Source organism: Apteryx rowi, unplaced genomic scaffold (assembly GCF_003343035.1).
Source record: "Apteryx rowi isolate R43461 unplaced genomic scaffold, aptRow1 scaffold_269, whole genome shotgun sequence".
NCBI lineage: Eukaryota > Metazoa > Chordata > Aves > Apterygiformes > Apterygidae > Apteryx > Apteryx rowi.
In genome coordinates this window covers 1,086,241-1,110,496 of record NW_020449074.1, presented here as the reverse complement: position 1 = coordinate 1,110,496, position 24,256 = coordinate 1,086,241, and the positions used below count along the sequence as shown (strand labels likewise).

Below are 24,256 nucleotides of genomic sequence, written 5' to 3'. Positions count from 1 at the left end.
GAGGCCGCCAACGGCCTGCAGATGCTGCGGACCATCGGCGTGGGGAAGTACGAGTTCACCGACCCCTGGCACCCCAAAGGTAAGTGGGGGCCGCGCGCGCGCCGCCTCGCCGCCCGGCCGCGGCAGCGCTGCTCTCCCGAGCTGCGCGTTGACGGTGACGAGGAGCGCTCGTGCGGAGGGGGAGGCAGACCGCCGACGTCCTTCGTAGCCGGCGACCGCCTGCAGGGCCCATCGGGCGAGCCAGCGCTCCCCGTCTTAGCGCGCGGCAGACAGCTCTCGCCCCGGGCCTCTCCGCGCGGCTTCCTCCGAAATCCACGTTCCTGTCTACATCGACCCGCTTCCTCTTCGTCCTCACTTGTGCCTTAGGCACGGCACTACGCTTCTTSTCACCCCCTGCCCTCTGCTCGGAGCCAAACCCAAATTCAAGCAGCTGAAGCCGAGCAGGCCGAGAGGCTCGGCGAAACGCTGGACGCTGCCACCGCCATCGCTGGGCTGCGGCGCTACGAAACGCTGCGAATAGCCTTCGCCATTCCTTAAGGGCCGACCTTTTCTCCTGAGTGGCTTCTAAAGGAGCCATGTCGCTCGGTCACGCTGGAGTGTCATTTTTGAGCGTCCTACCCGAGACGCTTTAAAAATACCTACGCTCTGTTTGCTTAGCTTCCRATTTCGCTTGTAGCGTTTTCCTGTACCTCCCTTAAAAATCACCAGTGTGCCACAGGTGAGGGCAAAGTAAAATGCAGCTTGCAAAAATATAAATGCAGACCTATCAGCAAAATCAATTACATTGATTTAAAAAAAAAACACCCCGAAGGCTTCATTAAGTCTGTGATATTTTATGTATACATTTGTATTCAGACACAGTCCATGTGTAAATTATTTACTTGCCACAAGCTATTAAGTTCTATTGTGTAGCTCTGTATAAAGACGAGGAATCTCTATTAAAAATGATTAGTCCAATAAGTCTTCCTGCTTATTACATAAATTGTACCTTGGTATGTGCAAGCCCTCACCAAACCTCTCTTGTAAAGGAGTTAAGCCCAAGCTCAGCAGTACTTTTCTGAAGCTGGGTATTTGGACTGCTGTTACATTTTTAAGCCCAAACCCCATATACGATTCGAACCCTTGCAGGATGGTGACCCTCTGAATTTGTCTTTTCTTTAAAATCTAGATGGACTTTAAGTGATACGAACCCAGGCAGGTAGCTGAAAATTCACAGACAGCTGCTCTATAAGATTTTTGTTAATTCTTTCCCTTTAAAAAAAAATCTAACCCCACAAAAGCACTTTGCCAGGCTAGTTTTACGAGTTACAAACCCTTGATTTTTTAGAAAGAGGATGGGGAGAGATTTATGCTTTAAACCTGGTAGACCGAGTTGCAGCAGTTCTGCTGGATGTCTCTGTTCTCCGTGGAAGCTATTCCTCTTCTAAAGCCATCATCTCCACTCTTTGTAGCCACCTATCCCAATTTACTGCGCTGGATACTCAGACGTATGATCAAGTTAACACAATTTAAAGGCTTACTTGGTGCCATCGGAGCCATGTGCAAATATACAATACAAGGAAAAACACATAAGCTTAAACCACTTGCGCTGTGGTAATTTGATCACATATCTGAGCCCTACTGACGCTAACCTAGTGAGACAAATGAGCGTGTCAGCGACGGCACGCTGGAGGTTAGGGATACTCTTCAATGCCTCGCATACTTGGGGCTGGTAGCATCAGCTGTTATTTACTCTTCCTCCATCAATTAACCTTCAGCGTATCTCTGGCTACCAGGTGAAGTAAACCTCAAATAGGAGCCTAAGCAAAAAGAGCGTAAAATCAGCCTTTGAATATTTGATTTGCAAAGTCTTAATCAGCGTTCTTGCTCAAACCGCTGTGAACCGTAGTCTAATTGTCYGAGCTCTGCTGAGCGTTCGGGAGATTCAGGTCTGCTTGACAGCTTAAGAGGCAGCGGTCGGCAGCGAGTTATTCGTTAAGGTGAGGAAGAGAGTTCCTTGAATATGCCAGGCACATCAGAGCTGGCTCCAGTTTGGTACGTGGAGACCTTTGTACCTAGGACAGGCTCATCAGCAGAATACTGAAACGAGCAGTATTTCTAAGCCAAGACAACTGCTGACACATTAACCATACCAAACCGTATATATTACAGCTCGACAGCTGTTTTGCCAGGGATTAGCTAGCTTCTCTGTTTATGATCATCAGATATTGATTTTTCCCTGTTGCTGTAAGGGTTAAAAAACAAACACACATAAGATAATGAAGCGTGTGTATACAAGTGTCTCATCAGCAGGACTTGTTTTACAGGGAAAAAGTCATCTCTTCCTCCATTTCTACTCTTAAAAGCCCTTACTTCCAAAGCTATAATTCTTCTTGTCAAAGCTAACGTCAGACAAGATATGCATTATTAACGGTTGGGTTTGCTTGTGTTTGGTTTGGTTTCTGAAGGAGAGAGGAAGAATCAGGAAAGAGAAAACAACCGGGTTTTGAAACCAGACCTTAAAACCTTGCTAGGATAAGATTCTTAATATGAACCGTATGGATTTCAGTGTGGCTCAATTTTCAAATTATTTTTTGTTTTAATTTCTGCCCTTAGGGATTTCAGTCTCTAAAGCCCAACTGATTTCACAGTCTTACATGATAGACAGCTTTCTCTCCAGGAAGGAATGGAAACTATGAGACAATACTGAGCTCTTCAAATATACAAGTTGAAACTAGTTCTCTACTAGTTTTATTTAAATATTCTCTCTCTCTCTCTCTCAGGGAACCTTGGCCAGTATTATAATAAGAGCCACTGCTAATGGCCTTAAGATCTATCTCATTATCCTGAGATACTCTGTATTATTATTTCACTTGACAATCCAGTCTTGTACAGATTTGAATAATTACCCAGCTATCCCCTAAGTGAAAGAGCAGTTCTTGCTGGTTAATATGATAGGGTTTCATATATTTTTAGACTTTATTAGTGAGCTGATTTGAAATGTCATGTTTTATTTCCCATAATTATGTTTCATTTGGCTGTGTATATGCTGGGGCGATACTATAACGTATTCATTCAGCACTAGGTTTCTTTTCTGGCTGCTTCCAAATAAAAGTAAACAAATAAGTTGCCAAAAGTTAAAGACACTGCTGGTATGCAGTTTCACTTGCAATAGGTCAAGAGATCTCACTTACGTGCCTGAAGGAGTCAAGTCATTTGTGTGGCTCTGCAAATACTAAATTTTGATAACAGGAACCTTTATATAAAACAGATATGCCTTTCTCTTTAGAGTGTTACAGCCCAGTCCCTCAGTGTTCTCAATAAATATTCCCACCTAATTCCATTGAAACTACTTGCAAGAAAATACTTTTTTGCATGAATTAGAGATCTTCTTTGTCTGGATGGGTAATATTCTGTGAAGGGACTTTTTATTGTTTCTATAGTATATTAAATATGAGGGTTAAGTTTAGCTTCACAATCCATTTACTTAGTGAATTTATAAAGCAGTCACAGTATGGGAGACATAAATAACATTTCAAAGTAATTGTTGCTTTTAGCAATGTGTGAAGATCTGTAGAGCTGCATTATGGGATGGATGGGATCTCTTACCATACACAATCAACAGTAGTGTTGAGATACTTCTGGTTTGAACTGTAGTTGCCCTTTGGATAGGTTTTATGGCAAATATTCCTAGTTGTCATCAAAAGCCATGTCACCTTAACACAAAAATATCATACTAATATTTTAGAACAGAATCACCCATTGTTTTCTATCTGTGTCCTAAGTCTTGCTCTGCAACGTAAAGGTAAGTGCCACGAGAATCAACAAAGCTGCATATTCAGAGCAATGCACTGAAGATCTGCTGAAGCTCACGTAGCCAATATGTATGTAGTTTCTGTAGAAAGTATAGAGAGCTGCTAAGAATGCTCAAACATCGTTTCAGTATCTTCAGACTGCACAGTGTGCCTGCACAAATTGTCGCTTGCACAACATGCCTGCAGAGGGGGGACGTAAATTGTCCCATCCTTTTCTCACACAAGGTACCGTTATCCCATGTCATGGCACAGGGACAGAAAGCAACCTCTGTGTGGCCGCCAATTCAGTTGAGCCAACATGGAGAAAAATTAATCTGTRTGATGAAGGACTAGAAGAGATTGGTTCCCTTGCAGAAATAACTGAATAACTGAGATTTAGTCCTTGTTTTTTTCATAGGGCAGTGTGCTTCTCTATATCCAAGGCTTGTAGTAAATCCAAAATTGAACCTTTGTTGGATAGCCCTGCCATACATAGGATATAAAAATTCCATCTTGAACTTTGAGATCTGTTACACATTTAAAAAGATGCTTTCTTCATAAATTCAGTATACCTTCAAGCACGGATGCTAACATAAAGAATGAGGAAAATACAGTTCTTCATTGTAGTACTTTCTCCTGCAACATAAAATTAGCTATGGAAGTTAAGGGTTTTAATTTGTGAGTGTTGATGGATAACACTGATGTTTGTTTCCATAGTATTTTTGTTCTATAATTTTTCGGTTTGCAATCTTTAACTAGTGGGAAAAGAAATCAGATGCTAATTAGTGTTCAGAATGTAATGACTGTGGCATCATAACAGTATCAGAAATAAAATCTGAATGTTAATCCTTGTAACACTAATTTCTTAACACTTCATTTTCAAGCATCACCAAATACCATGAACTAAACAATAAGAAAACTACAAATGAATACTGTTGCATCATCACTTATTGATTGTACCTTTCACACTTGACTTTATTGCATTGGAATTCTCATTAGACCTCAGACAATATTTACTTTCCTTAATCATGAATTGTAACAAGGTAGACTACAACATTTTGTCAATAACCATCAACTTTTTCTTCGCAAAAGTGATGCTTACTTATTTAAGGCTGAATTTTCAAAGGGACTTCACCTTGACCTGAATTCTGTGCATGTGCCTAGTTTTAGACATTAATTTGGGGGGAGAAGGGGATAAATTCAAAGTGCAAACTAGCATTTGGAATTCTAATAACATTAATGAAAGGATGTTGTGTGATAAAGACTCTAGGAGACCCATGTTCAGCTCTTTACCTTGCACCAAAGTGCCTGGGTAACCCTGGGAATCTCTCTCTTATTTTTATATCCACGTTTGTGTATATTTATATATGTATATATTTATAAATATATATATATGTATATAGAACTTRCATATGATTGTGGGATTGGAAGTCTACAGTAGAAATAATAATGCATTCTAGCTCCTATTTCTTGTAGAAGAGTTAGGTTAGCATGTAAACCTGTCAACATAGTACATGTTTCTTACTGTGTTTCCTTAAGACGGTCTTGATCTTCTAGGACAGCCGAGTGGTACTGAGATACCAATAACCAGTGATCGTTTGTAGGCTCAGGTGTGGTAACAACGCTTCAGAGTTCTAGCATGTTCACCCACAATATTGAACTTAAAATGAACCGCCTGAACAGGTCTTCTAAAATCAAATCTTTTTCAAAATTAATTACAGTTTTCTGTTACCAGAATAAACTCAAGGGAATTGCAAAGTTGATGAGGTTATCTAAGACATCAGTTGAGTGAGATTGAAATACATTTCGTCTTTTTGTGTTCCAGCTGGAGTGTTTTCAGGAATTCCCACCCTGTCTTTTAATGCTACTGTTGGTCAGGTCACGACAAAAAGAGATTTAGTGCTTTGAAGAGTCAAAGAGAACTTGTAATAGCCCTAGAACATTACCTCGCTCAACGTACAGTGTAAAGAAGGTCACTGAATTCTCTTTTGATTGACAGCTCTCAGTACGCGAGTGACTTATGATTTCTTAGCTTCAACTGGAACAGGAGCCTTTCATCACTAACAATATTTTATGTGGGATATTGTAGAAAAATTATGGGGTTACTAAAATGCATTTAAACACTCTGAACCTACTCTGAAAACTCATCTACTCCCTGCTATTTATTTTGGTAGCTGTTTTTTAAATAAGCACCAGATTTGCAACTTTAGTTCATCTGTTCCTGAAAGTACAGAGCTAAAGAATTTTGATTTTATGCGAGTAAGTGATATTATGTCATCATTTTCAGATCCCCTTAGGTAATTAGACAATGATACAATTAAAAATGTTTTAAACATCGCATACAGTTTCTTCCCACCCAAACCCTAAGACATAGTTTACTTACAATGTAGTTTCTTAACAAATTCAGTTTTGTCCATGATAGTGGCTGCTAAATGCATTCAAAATAAGTCTCAGAGGAGACATGTCTGAGTTCTGCTAAATTACTGTTTTCTCTCCCTTCCCTACAGCACTATACTTACAGAGAGAAAAATTTTTCAGGGGCAAGATGATGCCCTAAATCTAGGCTCCCCTTTGGCTCAGAATACATAAGAAGGAAATCTTTATAAATATGAACCAAACGGTTGCTGAACCAGTGTAACCTATGATATAATTAAAGCAAGTTCTTTCTCTCTCATTTTCCTGACAGCTTCATATTGGGCTACCTATCCATCCATGCAAAGCCTGTTCCAAAAATCACTTGCAGAGAGCTGGAACTGCATTTGGCTGCTCTGAACATTGTTCATTGTATATCCTTCCAAAACACTTCCAGAGTCTCTGTTCTCCTTTCAGGGCCCCTTATGTTTGATTTCTGATTTCTCTGACCTTGTCTTCCCTTGGTCCTTTGTCTTGTTCATCTTCTGACACATATTTGGATGCATCCCCTGTCTGTTCTCCCAGGCTCACATACCTGTTTCCTTTCATGCTGTCCTCATATGCCTCGGGCCGCCTTTCCTGAATATTGTTTTCTCCACAAGTTTGGCCTTCCCTTGAATTTCCCACTGAGACTTCCTCCCCCTTGCAGTGGGATATTTCCACTTCTTTTGCTGTCRTTGCTTAAAAAGTGGAGAATCAAGTTATGGCTGCTGCAGAGAGTCAGCAGAGGTTGGGGGCTTCATGCTGGGTCCACACTGGAAGTGCTGGCTCCTTCAGGAGCCGGACTTGTGCATTTGTGTCTGCACTTACATGTACTGAAGATGGGTTATTCCATATGTTCCAGAGCTCTCTAGATAAGTGGATTTATTAAATTGCAAATGTTTTTTGGTCTCCCTACAAGCAAATGRAAATGTGGGTTTTCTGTAGTCAGCAGTTATAAACTGAGCAGTGGCTGAACTGTGAATGAAGAGGAATCATTTCTGTCTTGTTACATTCAGAACAAGAATGATTCTGTCCCATGTTAGGTTAAAAAAAGTCTAAACAGATTTGTGAAATGCAAGCATTTCCAAATAATAACTTTTCTTACCCTGCTGTACTTTGAGATTGCAGATGATAAGCTCTGCTATCCCACAGCAAGGCTGGGCTTTGAGCCRCAGTCGATAATAATAATAACATGGGACTTACATTAGACCTTACATCTTCAAAGTGCTTTACAGACAAAATTTTTTTAAAAAATAACTGTTTATCTTGAAATCTTGAAAATAATTTGTAATACAGAAGACAAAAGGACTTYGGCTGAAGCAAAAGCTAGAATGACTGCTGTAAAATTAGGTTTGGAGTAACRTCCAAAAATTCTGCTTGTTTTAGCTGTCTTCTTGTATGTTCACAAGATAAATAGTAGGAGGAAATGAAATATTTGTGTTTTGTSTGTTCACAAGCACTTGTTATAATGCATTCTTTTCCTCCTTTTTTCTTTACTTTTTTTAAGTAGGAAATAATTTGGAGAGCAATTTGAATGGTTCATGCAAGAGAATTCTTCCAGCGATGGACATACTTATGTATTGCTGTACATAGTCCCAAAGATTTACTACTAAGTTCTCTCCGCACAGTAGGTTCTTGAAGCTTCTTGTATTCAGTCTGTTTTCTGCTCCATGTATATTCAGGTTTCTAGTTATACCAAGTAAGGGTAACAAGGTGTTTGTATATAACTCCATCTGAATGTTTACAAATCATGACATTTGATTTCCAGACTAAATAGCCTAGAAAGTATCATCAGATGTAATCATCACTAGCAAAGAGGTACATAAGCTTGCAGGAATGRTTACTTGTAGACAAAATTCCATGATTCAGATATGCAAGCAAATGCAACATAATATTTTGTCATAAAATTGCAACATGTGAAGAGTATTTACTCTTTAAGACCCTTACTCCTGCACTGGAATAATCCTTGGAATGCCAACAAAATCAAGATTCAGGATTCAGGGAGATTCAAGATTTGTCCAGGAGTATAGACAGTAACATAAACACGTGCATGTGTGCACATGATTAAGTGTGAATTTGATTACCCAATGTACAAAATACCTATTGAATTTTGCACAGTATGACATGGTAATACTTTCCAAGGAGCTAAAAGTGAGATATGTGGGTTTAGCTAAAAAGATCTGCTTATTGGCATTGCAACACCAAAACACAAGAATGTAGGATTCAAATATTATGCTTTAATTTGTGGTTTCTCTAGTTTTTTAGATGAAGGCAAAATATATTTTATCCATCAGCCTGCACATTGAAGTATTTGGGTGAGGGTGAGGAAGATGGTATGAAAACCACAGAACTGGCTAAAATAGAAAGGATCTTAGGAGAATAGTGAACTGATACTCTTGTTCAGTTCAGCTGATTCATAGAAGATCCAAATGCAATGTCAAGCTCAGCTCCTCTTCATGATCTTTTCCTTGTGAGCGAAGAGGGAAACATTCCTTATATTCCCAGGCTGTAGATGCTTTTTAAAACCAGGAGCATTTTGCACAAAACACTACCATCCTGTGGAAAAGAGACTGAGGAGCAGTGCCAGAAGCCTCCTATTGCCTGTAACCTAGGAAATAGGTGATTCTGCTCTTTGCCTTTTCCTACATGCTGTGTGGACTTGGTTACAGATGTGAATTTTCTAGATGACTGAATTTGCTGGGGTTTAGATGCTTTTCCACTAGAAATACTCTTATCATAGGCAAACTGTGCTGTTTTAGGAACAGTCAGCTTTGTTTTTTTCAATATTTCTGTAGAATGGTTAGAGCTCTGATTTGGAAGCCACGTGGAGCATCCAAATACAAAAGCACTTTGCAGGAGCATTTCAGAAAAACTTTAGCTGGATGGATAGCAGCTACCTTTAGTAGGAATCAGTCAAATGATTTCAATTTCAGACAGATCCAGATTTTGACCCATCAGTGGGTATAGAATCCATGTGTTATGTATGTGATAACAAATACAGAAATATCTCGTGTATAAATGTAGCAGGAACAGGGTTTCATGGATTTTAGCAAATTTAGCAAATTTTACATCCTGTCCAAAGATAAGTTATTCAAGGACAGTCAAATTTATTCATGAGCAGAAACAGAGTACATTACAAGAACATTCTATGTGTTAAAGCCCTACACCAGCAAGGCTTCCTTCTGTGAGAACTTAAATGAGTTCCACAGCCCTTCCCTGAAAGCACCATTTAGGTCTTTGTATAAGCAGTCATTATTTTACTGTTTTTCTTTCTCTCAAGACTGCCATATAGGCATACATAAATGACTAGAAATAATGTGTTAACTTATTTAGAAGGTGCATTATAAATATCAAACTATATTTTAATGGACTGTTAAGAGAGGGAGCCTATTTCACAAATACAAAGCCTTTTTGCACTTATTAAGTGAGCTAATAACATGGGCTGTTTTCTATCCCTTTCTCACTGAGAGTAATATTGGGTTTTCAAGATTGCTTCACACTGCAGTAGAAGATAACCATCCCTGGAGTAGAGTGGGACCACACTGTGTGTTTGTGATAGAAAAGGTATAGCCATATTGCTTCCAAATGAAATAAGAGAGGCGATTTTAAGGATATAAATTATAATTACCCAGTCTGGATATAGATTATAATTATGTAGTCTGGAACTAGGCCAAGACACAAAGATTAATATTTTAAGTCTGGAGGGAAGAAAAATGAGATAGCATTYGTCTGTGTTGACAGATGTCTATCAGATATGAACTCAGAATCAAGATAGTTCAAGGAACTTACCTCCCAAAAACCTATAAAAAGAGTTTTACTTAAAATCATAAATGCACAATAGAATAATTAAAAAGAACATAGTGATAAGGAAGAGACATGATAACATTTTTGGATGTTATTATGTGGGTTGTACATGGGAAAGAACCATTTATATTCAAAGCTGAAATCTTATTTTAAAGAACCCCAACCAGTGGTCAAGTCTGTTAGGTAAGATTTTTTCCCCAGTTTGCCTAAATTTAGAAAGTAAGGGTGGCATTCAGTTACCTGAACATGGACAGCTAGGGCCATGTTTATCCTAGGGTCATAGTATGTCCTATGTGGCCCCTAGCTGCTGGCAGGGCACAGGTCTCCCATAAGTGCTGGCTAAATGCAGATGTCTTAGATATCCCAAAACATCTCAGCTGGCATCAAATACCAGCGTGTGGGTGACTAAATCAAGTTCCCATGACTGCTCAGTTGAATCACTCCTGGCTCCTTTGGCTCTGTTGATTAAATTTCCMTTAACATTATAGGGGCTTAGACCCCTAACGCACTTGAATACATTTAATTATAGATATCTTAAGCACAAACTGAATCCCATCTTAAGTTTCAGAAACAGGGTCAAGAGTCTCAGCAGATGGACACCTGAGGGTGAACACAGATTCACTGTCAGAAATACAGTATCACAAAGTACAGTCGACAGTTGACTTGACTGTTTTGACTCATGGTTTGTTAAACTGCTACTGTGTTATCTCATATAATTTCCAATGCCACCTTATACTATTTAATATGTTAAGGCCTCCTAGGAGGGTTAAGATTAAGGGAGAGGTTTCCGTACTTCATTCAGGAGACATCACTTGCAGTAGTACAGTGTCCCACAGGATACCTGTGGTTTGGTTCAATAGTGACTCAGAAAGAGCACCATGTATTGAAGAACTATTTCCACCAGTGCTTGGTCTTTTCTTAAAGGTTTCCTCACAAATTCCCAGCTCATCATGGTCCTCATCAGCCTGTGTAATGTGCTCATCACACACTCATTTTCAGCTTTTGATTTGTCCAGGCTGTCTGCTGGGGAAGCTTTCCTCTGGTAGAAGTCTCCAGGTACCTGAACAAGTGAGCTGTAAGTGTTACTAATAAAAAATCCTTTAATCCACTTTAACAATGATAAATTGGAGCTGAGAACTCCTCCTTACTTTACAGATAAATTTACTTCAGAATTTCACCTAAGTGAGGAGATCATTTTACTGGCAGGAGAGAAAGTCCTAAGCACCCTGATGTGGACAATGGGAATTAAAGGCCAAATGTTCAATGGCTCTTACTGGGTGACTGAAACACTTACTGATGACTGAAATATCTGCTGACATGGCTAGTTAATAGTAAATTCACTGGTCTTTGCCATTATTTTTATTCTTTATTTTCCACATATCATCATGTGTGCATGTAGATGACATGGGCCACAAAGATTCAGAGTGGACAAAGATCTGGCTAAAATGTACCTGCCTGGATTTAAACATATTTGCTATATTGCCCTGGTTGTCAGTGCATCACATCTGAAATCTTTATTATAATCCACCTGCTATCCTGCATTTTATTTCTGCTTCCATGTTCAAGAACATAGCATGGTCATTTCCAAAAAAATGAAGTCTTTTTATTCTTCTTGCCCAAAGACATGGTTTTCAAACTAAGGGCTCATCCTGTTAATCCTTGACCCACAATGGTTTGTGCCTCTTACAATATCCTCAGATCTTTCATTCAAATAGTGGCACTTGCACATTTCCCACAGTGCAGCTCATTGCAGTTATATTGGGCACAGAATAATGTCCAGGCAGCAGGACACAAYGTTATGTGACCTGGACAGGCTTTAGGAGGCCACACACCTAATACCTGGTTTCCAAGCATCCATCCATTATTTCCAAGCAAATGTAGGCTCACTGTTTCATGTCTAATTTTGAAAATCTGGCCCCAGTGGCAGGTTTTTGGCACATGAGGATGCTAACATCTGGCTATGGCTGGCTTGGCAGACAGTCTCTATCATTAAGTAGAACCAAACTGCACTGATATGGATGGAGGTGGTCCTGCACCAATTTCCAAAAGGACGATGGGGCTATTGGCAAATTAGATAGTTGGACAAATTCTCCAACTCGCTTCCTTTTCTTGATGTACCAGCGAATAAAATTGAGAGGAAAGCAGAAAACAAGCTAATGTGAATGTAATTCCCAAATTTCAATCTTCTGTATATTATGGGTCATTACCCGTTAATTTGCTAAATGGCAGTTTCCTATGAAAGAAAAGTTTTGTTTAGCTGTATAATGATGACAGATGATGTAATTAGTATCATCCCCACATTGAAAATGATAAAAGTATTTCTTTTGTATGTCACTGCTTTTAGACAGTATAATATCAAAAATGATAACGGTATGAAAATTGCACCGGCCGCTTTCATATTGTGAATGTAGAATACCTCAGTGATATAATACAAGTAATGACAGGTACTTTGCCGTGTATTCATTTTCTCCACTCTCTAGCCTTTATATTACAGTGAAATTAAAGCACAGCACTAACCCAACCAAAAGTGCCTGAATGCAGACCCATCTTTTGAGACTGTAAATGGCTACAGTCCCTTTACTATTGCTGGTTATGATAATTAAGCGATTATAAACAGGGTTTTTGAGGGGGAACACTGAATCATTTTTCAGCTAAAGAAGTTGGGGGGGATTTTAATTTCAGGCCACATTTGTTGCTTGAATTAGTTTTAATTATATTTTGTATAAGTATTTGCCCCATATCCTGATCTCAATAGTGGTAGATATTCTCATTTAAATATAAATAAATGCCAAACTTATTTAACATGGAAAAGTGACTGCTGTGACTGTGTAGTAACAATTTTCTTTGTTGCCATGGTTTGGATTTTTATATAAGCTTTGCAAATATAATAAAGCTAATGGAGCTCTTCATCCAAGGAAATGGGTATATTCAAGAAAATAAATTACATTTTGCGAGCTAATGAGCTCTACTAATTGTGTTTATCCTTGTGAATTAATACAATTTAAGCAAATCTATCCCCAAAATCAAGCATTTGATTGCATTTTAGCTGTGTGGAAATCAGAACATCCGGATCAAATCTGAGTTTACTGGACATCCAAGGGGTAGGGGGGAAGGTTAATTTTCATTGACTTGTACAGCTGATGCTAGCTTCTTATAAAGCAGGAAAAGTTAGGCTTTGAAATTTGAGACTTTCATAATTTTTTTATTCAGCGCCTTCCCTCACAGACAGAATTTTCGACAGAGAGTTGTGTGTAATAAATCCTATGTAATACTATGGCAAGCATGTATGAATCATGCTAATTAGCCCACATGCCCAGAGCATAGAATAAGTATGGAAAGAAAAGAGAATAACAGTTGTACTTTTTAAAAGACAAGTTGTCTTCACGCAGTTCCCTCTCCTCCCTCCCTTTTCTCACACTTTCCTTTGCCAACATTTGGATTTTTTTCTTCTTCTTATAAACAGGTTTTCAGTTCAGTGAGGCATTTTGGGAGATGTGGGACAGATAAGAATCCTCTGTGTATATTTTGGCAGATTTGGGATTGTTTTCCACTTCGTTTTTTTGGAAGGGTGGCAGAGAGTAGAGAAAATGAGCAGTTTTTCCAAAATGCTTGGGCAACCATGGGGGAGATTCTAGACCTGTAAGCAATATGAAAAACTCTCCTTTCATCATTACCTTCTCCTTCCAGCTCTCTTTTTGCCTTTGGTCAGCCTTGATTATGCTCTTTCCTCAAAGTTTTGAGTAAAGCAGGAGCTGCCCCTGTCTTGTCTGGGACTCAGAAAGGCCAGGACCATCCCTGGCCACCCACAACCTCTGAAACGCTGCAAAGGCTCAAAAAACTCCCAAGAAAGCTGTGTTGGTCGGCAACGCCAGGCAAGCAGGCGCTGGCAATGAAGTGTGCACTGTAAGAGGGAGACAGCAGTTGTCAGCAAAAGGTCCTTACGGAGACGGTTCAGCTCGCCACSTGTTGGGTTGCTGCCACATCGAACTCCATGAGAGAACGCGTGGCTGAGATGAAGTCTCAGCCTAAATGACTATACTTCCTTGGTCCTGACCGCACTGTAGCCCGGCTTTTTTATCCTGCCAGATCATTTTCAGCACCAGCGCAGGAGTCCCAGCAGTTAACAGCCATTGCTGAGAAGCAGGGAGATTCCTTGGACAGCACAGGCATGAGATCAGAGGGCTCCTGTTTCGGAGGCGCGGGCCCTTCTTCATTTAAAACCAAAGATTGGGAAGCAGAGCCAGACAGCTTTTGTCAGCTGCTGAAAAAGGAGCGTCATAAAGATGGGTAGCAGACATACAAAAAGGGCAGACATTAGCCTCAGAACTGAAATTTAGTGATTTTTTTTCTGCAGCTCAGGAGCTTGGACAGTCTTTCCCATCGTCTCCACTCAAAAATGCGCTCCCACCATCACTGGCTTTCTAGTTCTTAGAAGGGCTGTTAGGACTTGTCACATAGCAGCTGTTGCATTAATTGTGTTTGTGTAGTGCGAAAAGTACAGCTTCTCAGTGCAGATACAGTAACACTTATAAAGGTGTTTATAGCCAAATAACTTATTCTGGAAGGAGTAAAGAAGTAAGATAAAGTGTGATAATACAGTTACGCCTGTAAGCTGGTATAATCGTGTCCAAACTAGGAGTTGTACTGGAATAATTAATTTGATTTAAAAAAAAATCAAACTTGAAACTGAAATATTTATGTAAGGAAAAGTCTTGATGCACAGAGTCATTCTGGATTCGGCAGACTCCGGGCTCCCCAGGCAGGCATTGACACATCAGACTATAGCAGTGCTGAAGCAGCCATGCCACGGACGTTTTGGTTAAGGGTCCCAAAGTACACACCAATGAAATCATTATCTCATCAACGATATGCAGTTTAGAGCTACCTTTGGCAGATGCTACTATGATTTTCCATAGCAGAGCACAGAATTTCAGTGACAACTTTGTTATTTAATATCACACCACCATTAAAAAGTAAAAAGAAGAAGCTGGTGAAGATAAAGTGCAAAAGAATTTACATTAAAAATGATGTTCCTGCCTGAATGAAACTGTTGGCAGCTGGGAGAAAAGGATCTGGAGTTTGTTCAGTCCTTGATGTTGAATGACTTTGATAATAGCGGTGAACAGTTATCTGTTGGCTGGAGCAAGACTGGATCCCAGAACTCCTTGATTCTAGCCATGTTCATGTGATAGTTTTGGGCTGCTGACTTACTGCACATACCCGTGCATCGACAAGAGTTAAAATCAAAGTAGAGCCTCAGTTTTGAAGTTCCTTCTTTTACAGTGTCTGAGTCAGATCTTCAGTTTTTCATGTTTCACCACGTGGGGTTGTAGGGGTCGCTTCTCAGGCCCCACTGACCCCATGCAGATTTATTATAGAATTGTATCAGTGAAAACACAGCTTTGATATGTCATACAGGTTGCTCAGTGACTCTTGCAAAGTGCTGACCACCCCAAGTCTGAGAAGAGAGACCTGAGCTCTATTATGGGTTATAAAGCTGGGACAAGTCTGAATGACAGAAAGAATTCTGGCAGGTTATTAGCTCCCATCAGCTGGGAAAATAGAAATGTTTATTAATAAGAACCTTTGACATGAAATGCATGATGTGTGCCCCCTGAACTAGGCCCATGATTAATAGCATTAATTATGGGGAGTTCATTATAGTCTCATGGGGATATGATGTGTAATTTAGCCAGCATTTCATTGTAAATTAGCATTAATGTCCACCTTAAGTACGGTAGCTATCTATAGCAATGCAGAAGGAGAGCTACCGTCAGTTTGTGCAATAACATCACCTTCCTATTAAATGGTGGTATTCTTTTACCTGAAAATAATATGGACTTATTAGCATCCCTCCTACATTAAATCTTTCCTGTGGCTGTCATTGTAGTATCTCTTGCGACTCATTTACTGGTGCTATAAAAACTTTCCTGAGTGTTATAAGAGATTCTAGCTCCTTGCTGATTTTAAACAGGAACTAGATCATTTTAAAATTTGGTTGAAAGTAGTCTTGATTGCTGTTTCATTAGCAATTAAAAGAGCATGTAACCTAATGGCTTTTTCACCCTGGTCCAGAGGAATTATGCACAGTGGGCAGCTCTTCAGTTGGTGCAAACCATCAGCGATGTAATGAAAGCAATGAACCTTCACTGATTTGCACTGAGAATCTTGCCTGCTCCAAATTGTTCAAACATACGCTTTCCTAAGGCTATGCTTTATTATAAACTTGTTTAGTAGTAACAAAATATTTAGTTTTATTTGAAATTCTTTTTCCTTAGCTTAGCTTCCAGGAATCCCTTGCGAAACCTTCTCTGTCTCTGACCTCAGTTTCTTCTGACCCATGTATGCTGATTCACTTACCTTCATACAAATGACCCTTATATACAAACATGGTTTCTTTACATCCTTACGTAGGGATGTAGCATCTGAGAACCCAAGAAATACTCAGAGACACTGCCTTCCTGTGGTGGATCTTGGAAATGGCTGTGAAGACCATAGCCATGGTAGCCCCAAATCTGCTTTAAAGCAGTTGGGGAAGCAGCTGATGACAATGTCAGGAATATCATGCATATGCTGGATATCAGCCAAAGGACAGAAATCTCCATTAAAAGACTTTATGTATATTAAAATATTTATGTATATAAATAGAGATACAGAAAACAGAGAAGGAATGGGAGAGGGAGGGTGCAAGAACCAGATTTTTTTTATTTTGAAGGAAGCTGCAAGATTACCAAGTTACTGTTTTTATTTATTTGTTTGAATTGCAGTGATTTTTAGAAATGTAGGACCAGGAGGGTCTCCTGGGTCGTTGTGTTCAAGCTTCTGCAATCACAGGCAACCGGGTGCCAGACATCTAGTTCAGAAGAATCCAAGGATTGCTTGCCTGGCACACCACTGCATACCCGGGACCACAAAATATTTACTAGCACTCTCTGAAATTTATGAGCTGTAGCGAAAGCCTGAAAGTCAGAGATCCAGCACCTGTTGGGCCCTAAACACTTTTCTGAGCATTTGCTCAGCTGACTGACTGCTGGGGCAAAATGCAGCAGCTGTTGGGCAGTAGTGGCTAAATTTAGGAAATAAAGAATGCCACGTCCAACTGGAAATGGAAAGCGGGGGATAGGAATTTAGCTGTAATGAAAATTCTTCTTAATGAAAAGGGCTTTCACACCCTTTGTTTTCCCTCTTATCCCTGGCTGCACCTAGTCACACRCCTCAGCCCTGGCTATTGCTGGACACTTGGTTGGTATTGGCGTTAATGAGTGTCCCTTCTGTGACAGCCCTGCCTCTCGCTGTGGGTCACATGGAGTTGCTGAGATGTGTGACCCTTTGTTTGGCTTGATTTTTTTGTAGCATTTTAATAACGAAAATGCTGTGAAGTGTTTAAAAATGAAGCAATACAGCCGTAGCACAGATACAGTTGAAAAGGACATTCGACCTCTAATCTTCTATTGAGATCAGCAAGTAAAGCAACAGGAAAGACAGCCTAAAAGATAGTATTTTTCATTCTGATAATCTGCAGTACTTTAATTTCACCCAGGCATTTACATGGCCCCTTTATTGAAGGATCTGAGTGTTCCTTTTGCTTTAGCTGGAGGGCTCTTAAAAAGGAACAAAAAAGTAAAAACCTTTGCTTAACTACCTCTCAGGTGGTGCCAGACATCCTCTTAGGGAAGGAGAACAATGCAAAGTTGAGGAGGCTCAGCTACAGATGGTAAGATTATTCCTATTCTTTAGACAAACACAACAAAAGAAAGCAAGGAGAAAGAGCGGGGCGGAAGAAAGAAACTCCTGTTTCACTGCTTGTGTCTTCATTCGCATGCTGCACATGTCCGGACCGGAGCCAGGCTCATCCCACGTAGGTGTGCCGCAGCCTCAGGACCTCGGCTTGCCTCCCTGTTCAGGGAGGACATCTGGCCAGCGTGCTCGGAGCTCRTCCCACCCCTTCTCTTTCATGCCGGGCCGCAGCAGCTCACACTGTCTGAGCCTGTTGTGCTGGTTATGGTGATGATATCATGCAGTTAAATTAATTCCGAAGCTGGTCAAGCTTGGAATTAATTAGACAGGAGGCAAAAAAAAGAAGCTGGGAAAGAGAAAAACAGACAAGGTGCAAAACAGTGTGTGAGGAGAGGGAGTAGCAGGAATGGTCCTAAAGGTGGCTTAGGGTTCAGGTCTGCAGGGGAGCTGCGGGTCGCAGGAGCATCTCAATGCCATGCCAGTTCCTTCTCTCTCCAGGCTGTCCGGGCAGGTGGCATGAACCGCCTCTTGGCCGTGCAGTCAGGATAGCATCCCATTCTCAAAATGGGGGCTGTTCCTTTCCGTTTCAAGGACAACACTCTGGCAGATGTACAGAAGACACCTCGGGTTAATAAGCAGCAGCCGTCTCACTTTACCTTTACCTTATTTTCTGTGGCTTGACCTTGCTGTTGTGCATAACCCAGACCCTGGAACAGGCAGCGCTGAGCAGGCATCTTGCTCTCGGTTGACAACCTCAGCATCTGCTCCAGGTTTGGGCCAATAAATCACAAATGTTGGGAGGAGAGGACCACCTTCCTAATGCATGTCCTGACAGCAGTTCCCACAGTGAGCATCTGATCCTTGACTGAAACTCGAGGCGCTGCCATATGCAAATAGTAGTAATCTCTGGTTTGTTGTTTCTCCAAAGTCGGATGTGCCTGCATGTGTCCGCTTGCAAGCTTAAATAAACCCAGTTCAGGCTTGTTTGCTTTTGCAAGCTTGCTTCTTCAGCTTAGTTTCCAGAGTGTGTAAAATACATGCTAGCAAGTCAAAATGGCTTTTTGTTATCTCACACCAAGTTTGCTTTACAGAAGACTTTTTAAAAATATGTATTTTAAATCTTTCAATATCTTGGATGCAGGCCTGTATGACTGTAAAATATTTGGCTTTTAACTCTGATATTTGTAACGTTTTCCATTTTCTCCAGTGTAATCAACTCAGAGAACCCATGGACAACATCAGAAAGAGCTGAATTATAGTTTTACTTATCAAGCAGGCATGAGGAAAGGAATAAGGACTTCAGTGAACCTTAGTATTTTAGGAGCTTGTTTATGAAGCCACTCAGACATGCTTCAGTATAATGATCCCTAGAAGGACCATCATAATTGCAGCCTCTGCCAACTCTCACACCTTGCCTGCACATTACCTTGGTTTATTTTGTACAACTGCTGCATTGTACTGCTGTTACATTATTTTTATTTACATACAGGTACTTTACAGATAACAGTTACAACAGGCTAAAAAATAAAAGGCCCCCGCACTGAGCAGTCAGTGATTTATGAGTACATTCCTGCTCTTGCAGCCAGGAACAGCACTTTTCACTAAAATCAGTGGGACTAGATCTTTCCTAAAGTGCCATGCCTGATCAAAAGCTTTTGCAGAGCAAGGCGCCACACTGTTATGTGAGACTTCAACTACTTCAGCTGCAGCCAGGAAAATCATGATTAGGTTCTTGAATCTGTTTGAGTGCTGGTCCTAGCTTTTCCACATATACTCTTAGCCCTTGAAGAGCTCAGCACCCAGTCTCAGCTGGGTATAATCAATGAAGAAAGAGGCGTTTCTAGAGGGTTGGCCATCTTTTCTGTTGATTATAGTTCAAACATTAGCAACTGGCTTGGGATAGGTGTCTGACTTTTGGATGCTGAGTTATTACCCTTGTGCTTCTTGCAGATTGCCTTGTGGGTCTCTGTTTCTTCATACATCTTATTCATAATTAAAGGGAAGAGGTGGTTTATGGTTATTTCTGATTTCAAGTTCTTCTTCCAAAATGCAAGGCCTGGGCTTCTATATTTCTGTTAGAAGTTATTTGAACAGTCCAGAGGTCCCTTCCAACCTAAATTATTCTGTGATCCTATAATTCTAAATTTTTGAACAGTTCCTTAAAATTAAAATTAGGTGGGGAAAAGCATAACTTTCAACTAATAGCAGAGCTACTTAAAATCTCTTCTTTGAAAGTTTCCCTTTGGCTGCTGTCTGAATTGTGTGCAGCTCGGCCTCCAGGACCCATTTGCTCTCAGTTCGCAAATCAGGTCTTAGAGAGATGGAAAAAAATGCTAGGAATAGTTTTTTCTTGGGTCTCATGTCCAGAACACAGATCTAATAGAGACTCTGTTCTGGTGCAAATGCAAGCCCGTTAGATATCCTATATATTCCCCTATGAGGATCTGGTATTTTTGATGCTGAATTCAGTACTATGGAAATATATTGGGTGAATTAAGCCTCTCAGACCATGTCTACACTAATAAATTAAGTGCGGATGAGACTGCTCCAAGGTAGAGAGTCCAACTGGCACACAACAGCCTGCATCCTTCTTGATAAGCCCTCCTACCCATCGAGAGAGGATGCATGTGTCTAAATTGTCTATTGGGAACAGTTCCTGTCCCATCAGGAGGATGCTGGTTGGCTTGGGCCAAAACTGTTTGGGTGACAATTTAGTAGCAGAGCCAGCTGAGTCCCAGTGCACCTTGGCAGTGGTAAATCACTAGTACAGGGAATCCAGGCATGCAGAAGTGCTGTTTATGAGTTCCAAATAAATGCACAGTCTTGTGCATTTATTTATCTTAAGGTTTTATCTAGATGCATATTTTTTTGTTTTTCCCGTACTCTTCAAATGATTTATTTTTTGTTTCAGTGCAAAGTCTGGTTTTTACCCTCACTTCATAGGCTCTCTGTGACACTTCCCATCAAATCTTTCTGATTCATTAGCGCTAGCAACAACAGCATGCTGTCTCTTCAGCCCACATACGGACAACATCAGATGGACAACTTCCTCTGTAGTATCRTCTGCCAGTGGAGAAGCTGAACCTTTAACTTCAAATCCTGGCTCTTTTCCCAATTTATATAAATGGACCAACCGCCATTGTCTCAGTGAATTAACCGCTAGAGGGAGACATGGCAGACATAGCTTATCTTATTTTTACGGCCTTTGTACTTACACAATTTTCTATGCTTTGTACATCCAATTTTTCTATCCTTTCCATAAAGTCAAGCCAGTTTTTGTGCAACCCTCACTTGTTGCATTCTTATTTAGGGATTGGTTACAGGCCCTTCAACGCAGGCACTGTCTCATTGCTTTTTTTTATGAGGTATCTAGTGAACTGTCAGTGTGCTTGCAAAATACATTGCAGTATTCCTGTAGTCTAAAAATAGTGGATTTTGTTGTTCATTTTAGTATCCAGAATTCTCCAAACGTTTTTCCGTGGTTTGTTTTAAGTGCAACAGAAGCAGGCAGTGAAACATTGCAATGGCATGTTATTTCATGTAAGGATTTCTTTTTTTTCTTTTTTTCTGCTTTCAAAACTGAAAAGCCAGTGCCAGCAGTGGGAATTGATCAAACCGTAACGTCGGTGTGTGACGCCCTAATAGATCCTATAATGCAGTTAGCTTGGCTTACAACATGGCAGCTAGACAGGCATATTAGCCGCATCCTTTTACATGCAGACCTTGCTGTTAAATCGCGTTTGGCTAATCTGCCCTCAGGGGAAATTGGATTTTGGTCCCTCTCCCACCCTGAAACCCACTGTAAGATACAAAATTGGTTTTTAGAAGTCTCTTTTTTTCTCTAAAGCGCTTTAATTGGCATAAGGTAGTAGCTCCTATGGAGAGATTAGCATTTTTATTTTGCTATACTTTAAAAAACACTGCTTTCAAAAGCATTTCGTGAAATACCAAGGCAATGAACCTGGCTATAAAAGGACAGAATGTGGACTGGTTGGCTTGCTACCTGCCTTATTTCTATCGCTTCTTTATTTCTCGCATTGTCAAATGGCTGAGGCTGTTTCTCACCCTCTTTTTCCCCATCCCTTCACTGCACCCCAAGCAAGACGTGCAAGGAGGTGTCTTGTACACGAGATATTTACCCTGGGGACCGAGGGGCCTGGGGTTTCCCGGCACGGTCTCCAGTGCCCGCGTTGGGAGGGGAGCAGCACAGCCCGCACTGAGCCCTCGCCTCCTTCGGCAGCGCTGCGGCTGCTCCTGGCGCCGCGGCATCGTCCTTGGGGAAGTGGGACAACGTCATTAGAGAAAATAGGTTGGGGGGATTTTTTTACAAGAAAGTTTGGATTTGTCGTAGGATGTCATTTGATATTTTACAGCATGCTTCGTCAGACTTTTTAAAAAGTCTTTGATACGCTATTTTGTCTTTGAAAAGATGTTGAAGTTTGTCTTTGAGACTTCAACACCTATTTTCAGCGTGAATACGTTGGTGACCACACTCAGGGCTGTGTTCCTTTGGGCTTGCTTTCTTTCCAGGAATTAAATAAGTTACAGTTACAATTTTGAAAGTGACAGTCCCTGAAGTGCAGCCCATCTTATGTCTGTGTCAGATTCAGTTTTCTCTTAGTTAATGGGTGACTGACAGCCTCAAGTCAGGAAGTCATATATGCTCTTGCTATAGAGCATCTCCTGAATGCAGCATTCTTTCGATATATTTTCTCTCTTCTACTGTTCGTTGTATTCGAGAAGCAAAAATGACACCCTGGCCTCTTTCTGTCTGCCAGCACTAGTGAAAAATAAAATTGTTTGTTTACAGTATGTAGATGGCAACACTATGTGTTTGGAAACTTGTATATTCAATAAAGTAAACATTCAAGTTGCCAGACCTTTGTAGCAGTAGAGTACATGAGTACTCAAGAGCAAAAATGTTGCATGAAAACAACTTGGTGATCCCAGTCCAGTCTTGTTACATTACTTATCATCAAAATCCATGCTTGGAGGCAGAATAATTTTGACCTAAGGCCAAGCATTTGTGCATTTACTCTCCACTTTCTTTTATAGAAAACATTATAGGGGTACATTGCTATGCCTGGATCTTGTGCTTAATGGTACTTTGTATTCGTCTAGGCCACTGAGACAGATTTAATTTTAGAATGTTTCGGAAGCGTCTTTTTGCCAATCAGGCATTAGCTGTAAGAAATCACCATGAACTGCTTTGCTTTCTCAGCATGGCTCGGCTTTATCCTCAGTCAATAGACATCTTATCAATCCTTGTTCAAAGACATTCTCTTGCTTCCCTAGGGCTAGTGCTGGTGATAGATAAAAAGTCTGCAAGCTGGGGTTGTGATTTGTTAGTCCCAAGTTATTTGAGGCAAATGGATAATAAACAAATTTTGAAAGTCCACCCAGTTCATTAAAACTCGAAGCAGTCATTTGAAAGTGTGGTGGAGTTTCAGAGGGCTCTCAGCTTCACAGCATGGCCCATGACGATGCATGTACAAACCAAAATGCAATATAAAGAACACTTCTTTCATCTTCACAAAGAGGTTTTATCATGCAGCCTTAAAGACCTTCAGATCTTTCTACATCTGAAAGGAAGATCCAGCATGTCTTGGAATTTCTCAATATAAATTCAGAACCCCTTTAGTGAATATTCCTTTGAATCTCTGGGTTAACTCTCATTTTTGTTTTGTATTAATGTTTCTTTTTGTATTACCTTTATACTTACAGGGGTCATTAGAGGATTATCCCAAAACTTCAGAATATTAGCAGTTTCCGACAGCTCCCACTATTCTCCTTCGTATGGTTAACTTGACTTTTCACTTGAACCAAAAAAATAATTCTTACCGTTGCCTTATCTTAATTCTAAAAATTTCCCTGAAGTACAACTTCAATTTTCTTTAGTGTCAGTGTGATAGTCTTCCACTTCATATCAAAAAAATGAAAGGTTTCATAAGAACAAATTTTCCCTGTTAATATTAAGAACATTCTGAGTCTGTGAATCAAGACTGCTGTTTTAGAAGCAAATTCTGTGATACTTATGTAGCAATTAGAGATTATTAAAGAATAACTTTATTTCTTACTGATTTGTCCATGGGTACATGGGAAAAACATATGCAAAGCTTCTTTAATGTCCATTCAAATAAAATATTCTGTAGTCAAAGCATACTCTGTGAATAACTAATCGTAATTCGTGCATCTGTCCTGCCAGATTGCTTACCCCATCCGATAGGCTTTCAACACAGCCATTAGTCTAAAATAAACAGCCATTCTGACTGGGGAAATTACAAAGAATTTTTGAGAAGCCTGAGCCATCTGAGGATGTTCCAGTAAGAGAAGGCAAACCTAAAAACATTTAAAAGACACAAAGATTTACTCTGATGGGCAACGTGCTAGGGACTTAAGAGAAAATGAGTGGACATCAGCAATGGTATCCGTTAAGGTTCGTTATAATAATATAATGAGTGAAAAAGTACAGGAAAATGGTAAAATGGGGTACATCTGCCATCCATATTTGCCCATCTGATTCTCAGAAGTCTGAATACACTGTTCCT

The 24,256-nt window shown here is 40.3% G+C and overlaps 1 protein-coding gene across 1 annotated transcript in view; it reads left to right on the top strand.

Annotated features, from left to right (window-relative positions):
- The window catches only part of KLHL29 (kelch like family member 29), a 234,509-nt gene that overhangs the window by 104,727 nt on the left and 105,526 nt on the right, over positions 1-24,256 (top strand). Inside the window, exon 3 of the mRNA XM_026068120.1 lies at positions 1-79. This exon is cut by the window's left edge and continues 497 nt beyond it. Within this exon, the coding sequence (XP_025923905.1) occupies positions 1-79 (79 nt within the window). The remainder of the gene's footprint in view (positions 80-24,256) is intronic.